Source organism: Microchirus variegatus (genome assembly GCF_963457635.1).
Source record: "Microchirus variegatus genome assembly, chromosome: 22".
NCBI classification, from domain to species: domain Eukaryota; kingdom Metazoa; phylum Chordata; class Actinopteri; order Pleuronectiformes; family Soleidae; genus Microchirus; species Microchirus variegatus.
This window is the reverse complement of record NC_139823.1, coordinates 6,525,011-6,543,095: the sequence shown is the minus strand read 5'-3', so window position 1 is coordinate 6,543,095 and position 18,085 is coordinate 6,525,011. Positions and strand designations below refer to the sequence as shown.

The 18,085-nt window shown below is 43.3% G+C and overlaps 1 protein-coding gene across 1 annotated transcript; it reads right to left on the bottom strand.

The window, feature by feature from the left end:
• Nucleotides 1-529: 529 nt before the first annotated feature.
• LOC310943075 (vang-like protein 1) lies at nt 530-13,187 on the bottom strand (the record flags this gene model as incomplete). The annotated part of the gene is made up of 9 exons (XM_083908578.1): nt 530-790; nt 1,169-1,403; nt 1,725-1,875; nt 3,168-3,203; nt 3,834-3,967; nt 4,548-4,723; nt 5,268-5,696; nt 12,346-12,517; nt 13,117-13,187. The coding sequence occupies 9 exons, from the start codon at nt 13,185-13,187 to the stop codon at nt 530-532; spliced, it is 1,665 nt and encodes a 554-aa protein (XP_083764704.1).
• Between the last annotated feature and the right edge of the window lie 4,898 nt (nt 13,188-18,085).

Sequence of the window (18,085 nt, the reverse complement as noted above, 5' to 3'; positions counted from 1 at the left end):
CTGTACATACATCTATAATACAGAAGAGTTCAATCATCATCGCTAGGACAGGAAAAAAAGAGCAGTTTTGGTGAAAAGGGTTCAGTTTATATCAAATATCCTGGTCATTACGTAACACTGAGGAGAGAAGAGAGACATTTTCAGACAAACCCCAGGTTGTAGATTCAACTGAACAAAAACCATGCACACTGTTCATCCTAAATCACACACTCCTCTTAAATCATGAACTCCTCTCCCCCACAGGCAGACACTGGCACACACATAAAAGTAGGGTCATCTGAAGTGCATAGAGGAATACCTGAACTGTGTTCTGTAAATGTCAGGACTGAAAAATCCAATCATACTCCCTCCTTTTTTCCCTGTCTTTGAATGTCTTTTATGTCTCTCAGGACAAAGACAAGGACACAAATGTGTATGTATGTGAGAAAATGACACCAAACCTCAATACAAAAGGAGAAAAGTACAAAAAGCTTCTTTTTTTTTTTTTCAGTCCAGATCCGGATCAGCAGCACTGGTCCAGTGAGTCTGTTTAAACGGAGGTTTCTGACTGAAGCAGCAATAGAAACTTGTGAGACTTGGGGTCGATGTACTCCTCAGTTAGTCGGATGTACGGGATGCTCTTGACGTTAATAGCTAAGCTGAAGTCAAGACACCTCAACAGGAACTCTGAGCCTTGCTTTATGCCACTGGTGACGGATGCCTCGCTGATCAAAGTCCACTGATCCGCCATCCAGCGCTCAGGGCCGTACTGCAGAGTCGGACCGGGGGCCAGGTAGGCCTCGAGGAAGGCCTGTACACACATGGACAGCCAATGAGTCTTCCGTAATATACACAAAACACATTTTCGACAGCATGATGCTAAAGTTGCAGTGGGTACACAAACTCAATTGAGGCAACTGTGACATTGCACTAGTAAAGACATAGCGACTTTTGATGGGATGCGTTGCTGCTCTATCGCACAAATGCTCCTTCAGCCAGGTCTGATAGTATTGCTTGACATCGTCAGATAAAAGACATAGCCAACACAAAAATGTTACATCATTTCTGTTCAGGAAAACCAAACCTAGGCATAAAATATAACAACAAAAATCACCAAAGGTTAAGGTTGTTTAGAACAACTCGGGTGTAACGTTTTGTGCTTATTACAAACATTAAAAGCCAAGCTGACCTTGGGGCTCATGTTGTTTATAAGGCAGAAACCCAGGTGCTTCTGGATGCTCTCCATGCTGTGGCAGTGCTGCCGCCTGGTGGTGCGGAGGTACTTCTGCAGTGCACGTGCCATCGAGGGAAAGATGGCCAGAGCCGCTTCATGCACATCCATTATGTCAGAGGGGGTTGCACGCTCGTCCTCTTTTTTCATCCGTCGGACATGAGTGAAGGCCTCTTCGACAGCCACCACCAGCCTGACAAAGGAGCTTAATGTCAGCTTTTGAGGTGACTGGTTTTAATCCTTATTATATGACAAGCAATGTATATTTGTATATGTATAGCACAATACAATATGCCCTCCTCATATATGGAATATATATTTAATTCAATTAATTTGTCATTTCTAGTAATGTAAAAAGTCTGTTCATCTGTTTGTGAAGGCCACTCCTAGGCTTTATTTAAGACCTATACTGAAACAACATATTTGTTATTACATTTACAATCCATATACAATTCTTGAATAAAGACTAACAAGATCAATATTTCACTGATTTTTTTTTTTTCCCATGACCCACCTGGCTCTACGCTTCCGTACTCTTCTCTCATAGTCGGCCTCTTCATAGTACAGCTCGTTGTGGGCACTGTCTTTGCGCTTGGCGGCAGCTGTAGCCATCGCTCGTGACTGATTGCCATTACCAGCCTGGGCCCCCGCTGTGCTCCCAGGGGCTGCACCGGGGAAAAAAAGGGACAGCACAAATTGATGGTTATATTTGTCTCAGGGCTGGAGGACGTGGTTCCTGACCCAAACTGACTCTGATTAATGGGCTGCATCTCAGTCTGAAGCAAAGAGTCACATTGGACACAGTGGACTTCAGAACACACCGTATAAGAACTGTGAATCCAACCCATTTAGTACTCTGCCCGTTTTAGAATGTGAGAAAGATAACATAACTGGGGCATTCAGCCAAGTCGTGTGTCTCAGTCACAGAGAATGTTAATTATAACACTGAGAAAAGAGGCAATTTCCACTGGAAGCATCCACATACAGGATCCTGCAGAATCCTTTTCATCAGTTGTGTTGGAGGGGGTTGGGGTGGATTAGATTTTCATAATTTTACACTACAAAGACCGCAGTTGTCATCTGATCTGGAAACGACAGTTTCTACAGTTTCACTGTGGGGAATAAAGATTTGGTCCAGTTTCACAAAGATACACAGACTTTCGGGGGGAGGTTATAGAGTGTAAACGCTGCAGGTCAGTTCAGGATTGAAATCAACATGAATCTAATCTGCATGCATGTGTGTGCAGGTCTTGCATAATGAGTGTGGCAGTAGCAACTGTTGAATGAATTCGGATCATCTTCACAGGGCAGAGTATAAACCCTGTATGAGGGTGACCTCTTTAACTTCTTGACCTACATATTCATGCTATAGAAAAAGCAACGATGAATGACTATGAATGTGAAAGAGAGAGAGAGGGGAGGGGGGTGGTCGGGCTGCAGTGAGTGGGAAATGAAATAAAGAATAAGCAAGAGTGAGCCGACCTGAGACGTGAGAGTGTGTGAGATATGAGCGTTGCTCTGATGAATTATTTAAGGCTTGAAATTCCACAGCCCTCCAGAGGCTTTTTCACTGCACTTTGATCAAGAAGGGGGAGGGGTAGATGGTGCTATGAGGACACGAATCCCATACTGTATCCCTGCCATAGATCTTCAAATCCACAGTGCTGCACAGGTGCTGAGAGGAGGATCGTTTTTAACTGCAGGACAAGATGCAATGTATGTGTCGTGCAAGGGCGTTATAGATTGAGAGCATTAAAACACCACAGTTGTAGTGTTTGCATGTGTGTGCGTGTGTGTGTGCAGCAGCAGCAGCAGCGTGCTTTCTACACTACATACATTGTGTCAGGGTGGGGGCTTTAGAGTGAACTAAAGATGGAGTCAAGTGAACCGTGAAATGAGCAGCTTCCTATGGTACAGTGCTGTGTAAGAGCGAGTGAGGACTTTTATCTGTACTTACTGTCCAAAAGGTATGTTCTCAATTTGTTTTTAAAAGCTGTTCAGGGAGGGAAGATACATGGAGATGAAAAAAACACATTCCAACAAGGAAGCAGGAACAAGAAAATGAGGTTAAGAAATGATGAAAAGATCTAACTGATTAGACTTGAAATGTACATCGTTGTCTAGTTCTCGACTATGAATTTTAGGTAGGAGCAACTGCATCAAACCACTCATTCTGAGCAAATACAGTTTAAAGAGTAACAATATAAAAAAGAATGCAGTATATCATCTTTTCACAGTCCAGACCCATGGAAGCCAGATAGAGGATTTCCCATTAGCTTCAGAATAGCTTTTATGAATTAAAAAAAGCAACATTGTCCTCACATCACTATATTTGCAACAATTAGTTCATAAAAAAACATATTTTTTTCCCCCTTCACAGTGCTCACTCCTCTTTCTTTGTTGTTTGGCTCTATACCCAGGCGGTCAGCAGCAGCAGCAGGCGTTACTGATTGTTGGCATGGAAACACTGCTAGGCAGGTGTCACTGATGGTTACAATGGAAACTAACAGTAGCTCTTAGTTGTAGAGTTAGCCCGAGGGTAAGGTTGAAGTTAATCTGGGACATGTTCTGTTTCCTGTATGATTATGGGAGGAAACGGTTGTAACGGATAAGGGCGACTAACCGTCTACGTTGTAGACCTTTAACCCGGCCAGGTGTTTTGCCGCCCGGTGTTTGGAGGCAGAGAGAAGTGCCGGGTTATGGAGAGGAAAGTCTCTGTAGTAATACTCCAGAATGGACAGAGCAGCCCTCTGAATACTGTGCAAGATAAAAGAGAGAAAGACGGTGTGAATATGATTGACATCACAACTGACCGACCAACACAAATAATTTAGTTTATAATGTTACTTTTGTTAAAATAGAAGGACTGAGAAGACACTGAGAACAGGACAGTAATTCCTGTTTTTGGCTGCATGACTCAAACATTATCTAATTACCAGCGTTGTCTCCTTTTCCTGCGGCGGTCACACACACACACTTGTCCACAGCAGAAACAAAGTCGAACAGCCACAGGATGAGTATGTGTGTGTCTGGCAAATTTCTCATCCCTCCCTGCAGACGCTTAGAATAACTCGCCACCAGACGATGAGACTGATGAGTAACTCAATTAGTGCATGTGCCAGATTTCCCCGTGGACACGAGCCTCCAATTACACACATACTTCGGCATTATAGGATGTAATGAGTGTGACCAAGTGCTACTGTGTGCATCTCAATGGAGATTTTTTCGGGAACGGTCATATCCACGTGAAAGATTATAAAGGTCGCTCGACACCTTCTTTGTCTTTGTGGAGCGTCACGCACAAATTAAACATTGGCCAGGTAATTACGGCTAATACCTGAGCTGCCCTATGTTGTAGTGACGTGTCTCTCCATCTGTGGAGCGGATGACACACACGCTGTAACAGGGCTGCAGCTGGCGGAGCTGCAACAGCACCACGGCCAGGTAGTGGACAAACAGCTGTGAGTCGACGAGGGACACGGCGAACTGGACGATGCCATGGTAGTCTTCGTCCTGCTCCACGTCATAGGTGAGAGATGGAATGAGTGACAGTTACAGCCGCATACAATTCACAATACACGACCGTTCAAAAGTAATTTCACTTAAAAATGTCCTCATTTTTTTGAAGGAAAAGCACTTTTTTTTCAATCAATATAACATTAAATGAATCAGAAATACACTCTATACATTGTTACTGTGGTAAACGACTATTCTAGCTGCAAACGTCTGGTTTTTAATGTACATCGGTGTATAGAGGCCCATTTCCAGCAACCATCTCTCCAGTTTTCTAATGGTACATTGTGTTTACTAATCGCCTTAGAAGGCTATTGGATGATTAGAAAACCCTTGTGCAAGTATGTTGGCACAGAGGAAAACAGCAAACTTATTATTTGGAATACAAATGATTATTTCTAATCTTGTCAATGTCTTGACTATATTTTCTATTCATTCTGCAACTCTTTTGATGAATAAAAGTGTGAGTTTTAATGTAAAACACTTGTATAGGTGACCCCAAACTTTTGAACTTTTGGTAGTGTATATAAAAAAAACAACTCGCCTGTGGGTCGAGGATTCTGACGCCATAGAAGAGCCAATAAGACATGGTGAGCAGGAGAGTGAGCGTGGTGAGGAAGGCACGGTACACACACACTCTGGGCAGACTGGCACGGCCCGGTCGCAGAAACAAGGCCCAAATGGCCACCAGGAGCATGAGGAGCTTGAAGGAGATGGAGAGGAAGAGGCCCTCGCAGGCTGCACCACACGTCTGCAGCCTGTCAGGCCACATAACAACTGGAAGAAGCAGGAAGACCATGGGCGTGACCAGCACCAGCAGCCCCACACACAAGCACACAGCCAGGGGAAGATAGCGACGGAAGCTTTGAGTCCGATCCTGTATCCCTTTCCCTAATCCAACCACTTCCTCCTGGGAGATGCTCAGCTCTGAAGTGCCTGTAACCGCGGTGGTTGTCTCTCCCCAGTTATCATCCTGAAAGAAAGACATGATAACACGGTATGTAAGTATGACCCTGACCATAGCATACCAGAAATTATGTTACCACTCATTCACATCTTCCACTCTCTCCCCCGCTCAAACGTTTTCTCCTTTGTCGTTGCTTTAAGCCTGCCCCACACTAGAGGATTTTCAAATCTGACTTGATTTTAAAAACATGGACTTTGTACACACACTTTTGCGGTTTTGCGAACACGCAGAAACTTGTGTGATTTAACAGGCCGACCGTTGGTGTCTTCAGTTAATAGTTATAGTGTGTGCACGATGTTTTTTTATCCAGTCGTAAATAACAAACATTATTAATACGGTTATTTGAAAATCGCGAAGACTCTGATGTCTGTTAACCGCTCACACTACAGGATATTTTGGCCAGATAATCTTCTCAAAACCGCCTAAAATCGGAAGACACAGCCATGATTGTCGGAAGTACCAGATCGGGACTTTACGCGTTGGGTTACTGTGGTCAGAGTGTTTCTTCTTTGTTTGCAAAGCATCTGATTGAAAATATAAGATGCGCGTTCCAGCTGGTTTGTAGAATTTGTTTACATATTTCAAATCAGGTTTGAATCAGATACGACATCACCGTGAGATGTGACCTTCATTACTGTGATGAACTGAGCCAGGCTGGAAGAGGAGATGCCAACTATGAAGCCAGAAGATGATTGAGCATGAGATGAGGAGACACAGTGAGAGAGGAGGATGGCAGCGGTGAAGGGGGGGGGGGGGTAATGCATTAAATCAGAGGACAGTTATGTACTGTAAGTGTAAAGTCAGCTCCATTTATCACTTTTACACAGGGCACTCCTGTTCTTTCTTCAGCCCACACGCTTTAATAAGGTCTGCACCCTTACAAACTATAGATGCTCATTAGTCCTTTTCATAATGTCTCACTTAAACCATGCAAAATTCAAAAATAGTCCTCCCTGTGGATGGGATGTTATACTGTACATTGAATTAAAAAGTAGAATATAATCCTGCCCATTGGGCAGTAAAATTAGATAGATAGATAGATAGATAGATAGATAGATAGATAGATAGATAGATAGATAGATAGATAGATAGATAGATAGATAGATAGATAGATAGATAGATAGATAGATAGATAGATAGATAGATAGATAGATAGATAGATAGATAGATAGATAGATAGATAGATAGATAGATAGATAGATAGATACTTCCACTCAGGGCAACACTAGTGCAATAATATCAAACAGTCTGGAAATAGGGTTAAAAGTAGTTAAAAGCTTACAAAGTAAAAACTAATAGCTTTTAGTTTTTTCAGTGTGCCCCTCTCCACCACAGATCTTAGTGGGTCCAGTCTCCTGCCCAGCACTGAGCCCGCTTTTTTTGATAAGCTTGTTCAAACGCTTGGCGTTTTTGTCCGTGAGGCTGCTCCCCCAGCACACTGCAGCGAAGAAGAGAACACTGGCCACCACCGTGTGTTAAAACATCGTCATCATCTCCACACATACGTCGAAGGACCTCAGTGTCCCGAGAAAGAACACACTGCTCTGCCCCTTCCTGTAGAGGGCGTCGGTGTTTGGGGACCAGTCCAGCTTCTCATCTAAGAGGACCCCTAGATATTTGTAGGTGGACACCATCTCAATATCACGCCCCTGTACGGAGACTGGTAGATGGGGAGGCCTCTTCCTTCTAAAGTCCACCACCATCTCCTTAGTTTTTGCTGTGTTCAGGTGGAGGCAACACTTATCGCACCAGACCCTGAAGGCATCCACAAGGTCCCTGTACTCCTGCTCCTGACCACTCCTGATACCAGTCACAATGGCTGTATCGTCAGAATATTTTTGCATGTGGCAGGACTCTGTGTTGTGTTGGAAGTCCGCTGTGTAGAGCGTAAACAGAAACGGTGCTAATACAGTCCCTTGTGGAGCACCAGTGCTACTCCTGACCATCCCAGAGACACAGTTCTCCAGCCTGACATACTGAGGCCACTCAGTCAGGTAATCTGTGATCCAGGAGTTCAGGAAGCAATCTACTCCCATCCCCTCCAACTCTCTCTCAGTATGGGGGGCTGGATAGTGTTGAACGCACTTGAAAAGTCAAAAAAGAGGATCCTCACAACATCCCGGTTTTTCCAGGTAGGTGTAGACTCTATGCAAACTGGAGTGGGTCCCTTGCATCAGCAACCTCTGACCTCAGGAATCGGAGGACCAGCCGCTCCAGGGTCTTCAAAATATGAGATGTTAAGGCTACTGGCCTGTAGTCATTCAACTCGGCCGGGCGTCCCACCTTGGGCACCGGTACGAGACAAGATGTTTTCCACTGCACAGGGACCTTGCCTGTCTGCAGACTTCTATTGAAAATCCACATGAGGGGCTCCGCCAGTTGGGCTGCACAGTCTTTCAGGAGCCTTGGGCACACTCTATCCAGGCATGCTGCCTTCCCTGAGCTCAGCCCTCACCTCGTCTGCTGTAAGGGACAGAGGTAGTTGACCAGTAGTTGTTGTTGTTGTTGTTGTTGTTGTTGTTGTTGTTGTTGTTGTTGTTGTTGTTGTTGTTGTTGTTGTTGTTGTTGTTGTTGTTGTAGCTGCAGCTGTGGCTGCAGTAGTCATGAGGTGGAGGTGCTACCCCCAGGAGACAGTGGAGCAGGGGCATCAGCCACAGCTGACACAATGGTGGGGACGATGGATGCAGTGGTAGGGTGGACACAGCCCCCTCCATCAAACCTGTTTAAATACAGGTTGAGGCTGTTGGCTCTGTCCACATCTCCATCCATGACCTGGCCATTCTTCCCAGAATAACCAGTGATGTTCCTCATTCCCTTCCAAACCTCTCGGATGTTGTTCTGCTGCAGCTTACTCTCCACCTTTCCTTTGTAGTCCACCTTTGCCTGTCTCAGTCTCACCTTCAGCTCATGCTGAGCCTCTCCTTATTCCCCTCTTTGAATGCCAGCTTTATCTGATTGAGAAGCTGCTTGATGGTACTATCGACCCAGAGTTTATTATTGGGGTAACAGCGAACGGTCTTCACTGGCGCCACAGTGTCTCTCTTAATATATTCAGTGAGAATGTCCACCCTCCTGTCCATGTCAAAGTCGTAGTCCTGTGGCTCTAGTAGTACAGTCCAGTCTGCACATTCAAAACAGTCCCTGAGAGCCTCACTGGTCTCCGGGGACCATTTCCTGACTGAGCGGGTGGTAACAGGCAACTTTAAGACACAAGGTTTGTATGTGGGCTGAAGAAAGACCAGATTGTGATCAGATCGGCCGAGAGGTGGTAAAGCTATCAGCTAGCATGGCAAGTTTCCTCACACTGCCACTCATTACTCCATCTCACAACAGGAGTAGTCATCAAGGATGTCATTTAATTGTCATCAGCAGGATGTTCCGGGTCTTTCGGGTGTTAGCTATAAAGGAGGGACTCTTCTGGTCAAACCTGTATTTATGGTGGTTTGTTTCGTTCATAATCATAGGCTTTTGTAACAGTATAGTGTGGCAGAGAAACATGGCATGTATGAGCTGTGATTAGATTGGTATTTTGTGTGTGTGTGTCTGTATTGGCTCTTCTAAGAGCCTAATTCAATTTAGCTGATCTGAGGTGCTTCTGATTTTTTGTTTGTTTTGTTTTGTTTTTTTTTAATTAAAAAAGAAGAAGCAAAAAAAGCAAAACAAAACAAACAAAAAATCAGAAGCACCTCAGATCAGCTAAATTGAATTAGGCTCTTTTCAATTAACAGCTAAGCATTTAATGTTCCCATATGATGTGTGTATAATAGATGTCTCTTTACTTGCCAAACTTTACAAAATGCTTCACCTCTCTGAAGCTCAATGTTTGTAAAGTAGAGTAAAAAAAAAAGTGTGTGTGTGTGTTTTCATGGGCGATTGCCTGCTGGCAACAAAACATGAGTTAACCAACTGTTGGTTGCAGACGAGCATGTTCCCCGAAACGTGAGTTTTTCCCCCTAAACATTTTATGATCACAGAGCGCGGTGGTGGGACCACATCACAGCTTTAACCAGCTCAGACAGCAGACGGTCTGTGCCACTCCTTGCCAGATGTTAGCTCTCAAGCACAGTTTTAAATGTTTAGGAGCTGAAGAGAAGGAGGAGGAGGAGGAGGAGGAGGAGGAGGAGGAGGAGGAGGATGAAGACACTCAATTTATTTCTGGCCTCTTTAGGGTTTCTTCTAGATCAGCCTTAAATAGATGAATTCAATACAGTTTACTTTGACATTAGGCAACCTAATCCATCAGCCTCCATTTGAATGCACAATCAAACTCTCTGCCAAGGCGTCTTTACAGTATATTAGTGTCTAAGGTACTACACTATTAAACCCAGCCATTAAATCACATCTGATTAATCCCCAAGATTAATGCGACACTAATCAGGCCTCTCTAAAAACAGCAAAGTGAGGAGAAAGTTTAAATAGGGAGAGAAAGAGACAGAGAGCCTTCAGCCTTGTTGCTTGGCAGTCTTTTCATGAGTGAATATGGACAACATACTGTGTTAGCAGTGTAGTCAGTAACAATGTGTACATAGCTGTGCTTGAATAACTTATAGACCCTGAGGCAAAGATGTTTAAAATGCCATACGGGTTTCTTTCTTCTGTTGCTTACATATTACGTATCAGATTCCAAGCTATAGGTGTGGTAGCTATGTGCCAGATCGTCCACCTACTATGACCTAAAGCTGGCATCAAAATGCCCAAAAACTACGCGCCGCCATGTGCTTCGGTGGTTTCAGCGAGAGCGGACACCGTGAGGGAATGGAAGCCGATGCCGTCTGGCACAAAGTCACAGCATCACAAAGCAGCATGTAGGATCTCAGTAACAGATTTGGCACTCTCTCTGTGACTCAAACACAGCCGTGCACCGAGAGCCATGTCACAGGCGTGTGAGTAAACATGGAGGATTATTCATCTCAGCTTCCCTCAAAGTGGCCCTTGGCTGGACGTTAAAGCTAATCTCACTGTGGGAGAATGCCTCTCTGGGCTGGAGCCTGTTAGTGTTGTGCCGTCCAACAGAGCTGCTCCAAAAAACCCGACAACAACACTGACTGCATGTGGGTGTGGTATGGCGATAGTGTCACAGATGATGTGACAAATCAGACATCATATGTCTGCAGGGCCAAAGCAATACAAGGGTGGATCAGTTTACCGGGTCGACAATACATGTACGCTGCGAGCTGACAATCACATGACAGTGTGGAATGTGGCTGCCCAGACAGAAGGAGATGCTGAGTGGACATCTGTGAAAGTCTGGCTGAGGCAAACCCTAATCACATTAAATCTAGGGCTGTCAAAATTAAGGCGTTAACGCAGGATGATTAATTTGTGGAATTAACACATTAACGCACTTTCTCACTCTCGTGCTACGGGTAGCCGTGCAGTTTATGAACAGGGAAGGCAGGCAACTGCTTGGGGCCCCGAGCAGATACGGGGGCACCCGACACTCGGAGCCTAAATACATCAGTGAGCAGCCGCATCCCCGTCCCCCTTAAACAACAATGGTTGATTTGATTTAACTTCTATACTTTATATTTTGTTTAGAATGTGAGTTATTTACAGAGCAATGTGTAGTTTTTTTTAAAGTTTTTTTTTTAAAGTTATTTTCAGTATTTTATTTTTCTATTTATTTATATTGTCTTATAATGTGGGTTCTTTACAATGTAATGTTTAGTCTGTATAGTTTTTTTTTTTTTTTTAAAGTTATTTACAGTATTTTATTGTTCTTTACATTTATATTTTCACATACTTTATTTATCTCTCCGTTCCTACAACAATATAAAGAGAAAATTTGAATTTTTCTGGCATATTTACAAATGGTCATTAATCGTGATTAATCGTGATTTATCCACAGCTACCCTGTGATTAATCTGATTAAAAATTGTTATCTTTTGACAGCCCTAATTAAATCATGAACGTTTTTGGGAGTGGACCATTTTGCTCTCCTCTCTTTTCCTTTTTAAACACAGATACATTGTTTTCTCCCGTCTATACATTTCAAGTAGGTCAGTAAGACATTGCAGTTTTCTCAAAAAGAGAGAACATCTATCACTCTTTTTCCCTCCTCAAGGGGTGTTTTTGTTTCTCATTTTGCTTCCTTTCATTTCTGCTCCTCCTCACTGAAAGTGTGCGAGTGACACACTTCTGTACTATTTTGCGAAAGAGAATGAGAACATTTATATACAGTGGGTTTGGCTTGAGAGTAAGAACGGTAATTGATCTTCTAATCTACCGCTCACCGAGGAAATAAGTAGGATGAGAACTGTTTATGAAAACAATGATCACTTGTGTTCCGCTGTGTCTTTGAAGCCAGCAACTCACTGTGTCTGCTTTGGGCAGACATGAGCTTCATAAGAAAACTGATATCAACTTGCTCTGCTTTAAAGCGCCCAGGCTTGACTGTTGCACAGAGAATTACGCACACAGTACACATATAAATCCATCCAGGCATACAAGAGGGGACGCTTATCCTCTGACCTCTATGGTCTCATGTCACCGTTGTTATTATGAGCCAGTCTCTGTGCCAGCTGTGTGACGACGTGTTTATAAAGTCACGGTGCTGTGCTGAGTTCTTAGCTGGATTACCGGGTTTACTCTAAAGGACTCTGCTTACTGTGTATAAAAGAATGTGTGTTTAAAAATCACCAGCCTGCTTCAGTACCTGGCCTTCCTCTCCATGCTCTGTTGCCGATGTGGGTTCTCCAGGCAGAGGCTCTCCGTTGTGAACAGGCGATTCCTGGGACGGCGTGTCGGGCGGGTTGATGACGACGGACCTCTCGGAGCGACTGCTGTCTTTGCTGCTGCTGGCTTTGTGGCGCTCGCGACTGCGATCCCTGGGAAAAGAAACGCAGAAAAACAAAGCGAACATCAAGGATCATTGCAGTCACATAAGCGCAAGATGGTCAAGAAGATCTGATATACTCGTATTTTTTGTCAATACTAAATAAGTGGAACAACATAGCTCCATCTATAATTGATAATTGTGGACATATTGATATAAGATTAAATTTAAGTTGCAGTCAAAAGGCAGGTGAAAATGTAGAGCAATTAATATTTCAACAGACAGTCACAGGAGTGAGGATGTGGACAGGACAGGAATCAAATCATTCTCTTATTTGCAGAATAGCGTAGAATAGAGTAAATCACTGAAATAGGTTTAGAGCCAGTCGTCTGTTACGGCCCTAATCCCTGAGCTTTGTGTGCCTCAGTCTCCAGCTTTCTCCCACTCTGCCCCTCTCTCTTTGCCTCTCACATCATTTATTAAGCTACAGCCAACGTGCAGCCAGACCAAAATGAAAGCAAACCTGAGTAACTTTAATGTAATGTGCACCAAAAACATTCCAGGACTGGGATGAGAGATGCACCGTGCGAACCAGCTGAAACAAAAATGAGACACGGGAGAGACAACTAGTTGGAAGGGCTGAACACATACCCATGTCGGTTTGATCTCCCGGAGCGGCTGGAGTGATAGGAGTAGCCCGAGTGGGTCGACTCGGTGTCCATTCCAGCGCAGTTTACAGGCACCGATTGCTGGACGTGGACGAGGAGCGACGCGTCGAGTGTGGCAGAGAGGACACGTTGGCAGCGGCGCTCAGGACGAGGAACGGGTTGCTATGGAGACGAGCCGCTGGAATCCACCACGACTGGCTACAACCCCAGAGAGCTGCTTCAGTGGCCGCATTGATCTGAGTGATGGAGAGATAGAAGACAGAGAGAGAGAGCGAGAGAGAGGTTTTATCATCATGCTACATCTGATGTATGTGATATACACAATATGGATTCAGGCAACATAGGAATAGTATGGCACTCTAAAACGTAACATAAACCCACCAGGTTTTGAAACTCATCATTATTAAATTATAATATTATTATGATAAAAGTATGACCATTTAAATTATTCGGACCAAATAAAACGGTTTTGCGAGTCGCGCGCATCTCTGACAGAGCAGTGTTGCCGATGTGGCAACTTTGTCACTAAATCTGCCGACCTCACGTGAAAGCACGTATCACTCTGCAGTTATTGTGCTCGACAAGCAGCGGTCATAAAGTTGGAGCCCTCTGAGAAGACTGAGAGCACATCAGTGGACGGGTCAGTAGCTATGTCTACTAATGGACATTATTCATTCAGGTTACAGAGGATGATGTGGGTCAGTGTTGGCAGGACATGCTGCTGCCCTTCTGTGCTCCTGTAACAGGACCTGCTGAACTTGAAAAACTGGAAGCTGGAAGGGCATAGTGACCTGCTCCAATGTGACACTGTACACTGTTGCGTCCCATTCCCTTTGGTGTTGCTTCTCAAGCACTATTTGTTGGCTTCTCCTTCTCATGGTAGAACATGGCCAAGTGGATCGGAACCGGGCTGGTAACCTGAGAGTTGCTGGTGCCCAATGAGCCAACCTGTCCTCCAACTGAAGCGTAAATACGGGACATTTTTGGCTAGGGGCGCCTATTTTAAAAACGCACCTATGGGTTGAAATTACTGCATACGACACAAAGTTAGGTTTCGTTGGAGGACAGTGTCCCCTGAGCAAGTTACCCAACCACCGCAAGTGACTTACTGGTTAAGTGCTGGCCACTGCTCCTGCACCCGGTTTTTATGTGTGTTCAATTTACACGAGGTTCACTATCACACATTGGTACGTGTGCCAAAAGAAACACAACCAAATTATAAATCCTCCTCATCTTCTTCAGCAGAAACCATACCAACAAAGCTTCTCCCTTTACTCTCACTGGCCCAACAACCTCACATCACATCTCACACTGTTCACATTGAGGAAATTATGATATAGAGTTAGGCTAACCCTAACCCGATATCTGAATTGTCTCTATACAATGCCAGATTCAGTCAACAATTCCAACTACGGCAACATGACATGATTTGTTTTGTATCTGCTGGCTTGGTTCAGGTGAGGTACAATCAAGTCAGAGAGCACGTAGATCCATCCACTCTGACTTATGCTCTGGTGTGTGTATGTGTGTCATCTGTAGATGTGCTGCTAAAACCATTACTTTTTGCCCTGAAGGCCCCCTGGAATCTCCTGACCAGTAAGTGCAGTATACTCATCTTCATCCTTTTACATTTTGACTAGCGCAGGGAAGTGTTTGCAGTATTAAAGGTCCCATAGTATGCAAAATCCACTTTTTAATCATTTTAATACTTATATTTGGGACTCTGGAGGCCATACCAATTTTCTTTTTGGAAGTATTGTAATTCCATACGTTTTAAATCACGTCTGTTACTGATGCAAAAAATGTTGGCCTGAATAAAAAAAAAAATAGGAGTATCCTCCTCATTCCATTGCACGTTTCACTCTTTATCTATAACATCCCTGATTTATGCTCCACATTTTAAATATATAATGTAAATATTTCCCTTTCTGGACACTAAAACCTACAAATTCACAAAATGTAAAATTACAATAAAACAAACAAAACGAATATCCTCAGTGCCCACTGTGATGTGGCACCAGTTAATATCATGAAATAATCATAATGAATGTTTGGATTTATATACGATCGAGACTGTACCTCTCTATTGTGTTAGTATGAGGTCAGATTGAAAGTGCCAGACTCACTTCCTGGGCCCTAATGTATGCCGTGTGATGGATGGGGCTGTCTACGCTTCACCATGTGTGACCATTCACTTAGAACTCAATCTACACGATGTCCACCTGACAATCACCATCCTCCTCCGGCCCAGTCCCATTTCACTAAATGGGATTATTATCATCCCTTTTATTGTCGAAAGGCAATTTGTTATTTCTACAGCCAACGGTGCGTATAAACACTAATATGAGCACATTCAGCATTTTAGGATGTAAATCCACACAGTAGCCTGGAGATAATTATATTTATGCAACGTAGCTGATTTTCATGAATACGAATGTTTTTTTCTTTTGTTCAATCATCCAACGTGGGAAATGCAGCAATAGTGCATGAGATACAATGCATATTCTCCATTAAGGATTATAATACATCGTCCCTGTGTATAGTATCACTTATGTCAGACAACAAATGCTAGGATTTGTATTATAAGTAAGATTATAAGTCAAGTCATAAAAAGTATAAAACATAAAATCAATAAAAAATAGAAGTAAAAACAGTAAAAATAGATACATAATAGAATAGTAAAATGGTAAAAACTATATAGAAATGTTGGGGTTGAAGTGACGGCTAAGGAGACACATCGAAACGCAGCCTGCTATTCGGACTCAGAGCTCGGGGACGAAGCGTGAAGAAGAAGTTCCGAGAGGTAAGATGGCGCCAAACCATCGAGAGCTTTAAAAACCCATTACACTAAAGTGTTAAAAATCAATCCTAAACCGCATAGGAAGCCAATGGAGAGAGCGCAAACACAGGTGTGATGTGGTCTCTCATCTTTTGTTCCTGTGAAAAGGCGAGCAGCAGCAGCAGCAGCAGCAGCAGCGTTCTGGACCAGCTGGAGTCGCTGGACAGATGACTAATCTAAAACAGTAGCATCTCTTGGTGTGAAATGGATGCTTTGACGGAGAGAGAATATATGACATCATGCTCCACTGATGCTATACAAGGCATGTAGGAAAACACAGTCACAAAATAATGCACTTAAACATGCAAAAACATGGCGTCCACAGTCTCGAAGCTGATGTCACCGCATCACATGTTTTAACAGCAAAAGCAGACAGAGGACCATGACATCTCTCATCCCTAACCAACATCTGGAGCGTCCACCGTTGCCATGGCAACACAGGAGGCAGGGGGGCCCCATCTAGTAGCAATAATCAATCACCCCTTGCAGAGAGTAAATTCGTGTGATACACTAATAGTGTGTGTGTGTGAGTGGGGGTGTGGCAGCACTGTGTGAGAGAGGGCACAAAGCGTAAACAATGGCTTCCCATCACATGCAGCACCCAAATGGTTTGAATGAATGAATGAATGGGACATGAATAAAAAAGCTGTTAACCCCGTGAGCGCTGATCTGTACGCCGAACGCGAGGACGGTGGAAAATGTGGGCCAAGATGAGAAGCCACTGAGCAGCCACTCAGGACCAGGCCATGTGGAAAATCAACGCCACAGGGCAAAAAAAACTATCAGTTACAGCCTAACGGATAACTATGAATAAGGCATGCAGAAATAACAATATCAGACGTGCCGGTTCACTTCCGGGAGAAAAAAAAAATCCAGACATTTCTGGAGTCCTCTGTGAGGGAGGCAGATAAACCGGGTTATCTGCACGGTGAAGCATGGCTCGCACGCGTCTCTGAAGGCTGTTCTGGTTCACCGCACAAAGATGAGAGAGTCACGAGCGGAGAAAGTGATCCTAATGTAAAACAAACACTCATTATTGTGTTTGCTCAGTGGCCGGAGGAGGTTGTCGCACAGTGGGAGCTACTGTAAAGTGCACATGGTCAGATTTAAAGATGAGATTCATGATGCATTATGGATACATAGGTCTGTTTTATTACATTATTAAGGAGCATGAACAGACTGCACTCATGCAACAACAATATTAAAAGTGTCATCTCAGTGTAAGGAAAAATGGATGCATGACACTAAATGGATTGTTTGAAGCACTGTGACTGAATATATTGTTGGAAATTGAAAATATCGTTTCTGCATATAATATTGTAATTTTTACTATGATATCTTTTCTTAAAATATACTTTAAGGTTAAAAAAACGACAATAAATCACACATCTATCTATCTATCTATCTATCTATCTATCTATCTATCTATCTATCTATCTATCTATCTATCTATCTATCTATCTATCTATCTATCTATCTATCTATCTATCTATCTATCTATCTATCTATCTATCTATCTATCTATCTATCTATCTATAAAGCAAGTTGTGTCTGTGTGTGTGTGACTGGCACATCTCGCTGACCGTTAGTCTGATCGACCTAAGATTTTGGATTACACTTTGTATATTAACACTACACAATAGCACACGTCTTTGTACATCCGACCTTCACAGACAGCCTCATTTGGCCATAACTGAAAAATATTCTTCAGCTCCCACTATAGGAATACATACTTCCTACGGGCACTGCACGAGTAAATACTGTATAGCAGGGGTCTCAAACTGGCGGCCCAGGGGCCACATGTGGCACCCCAAATGATTACATGCGGCCCCCCCCCCCCACTTAATATCATGTGATAATAAAAACATGGACCACGACCTCATCGTCTTTTAAACACTTTTAAACACATTTGGTCATAGTTAGGAATGGCACTGGCTGAAACAGCTCCTGGCACAAATTTTAATTACAGTTGTCTACACTATTATTTGTTACATTTAAAATAAATGTCTCTTTGTTTTTGATATTAATACATTAATGTTGCATCATAAATATATGATATATATAAGTATTAAGTATACGGTGGTGTGGAATATTGTGAACAGTTGTTTTATTT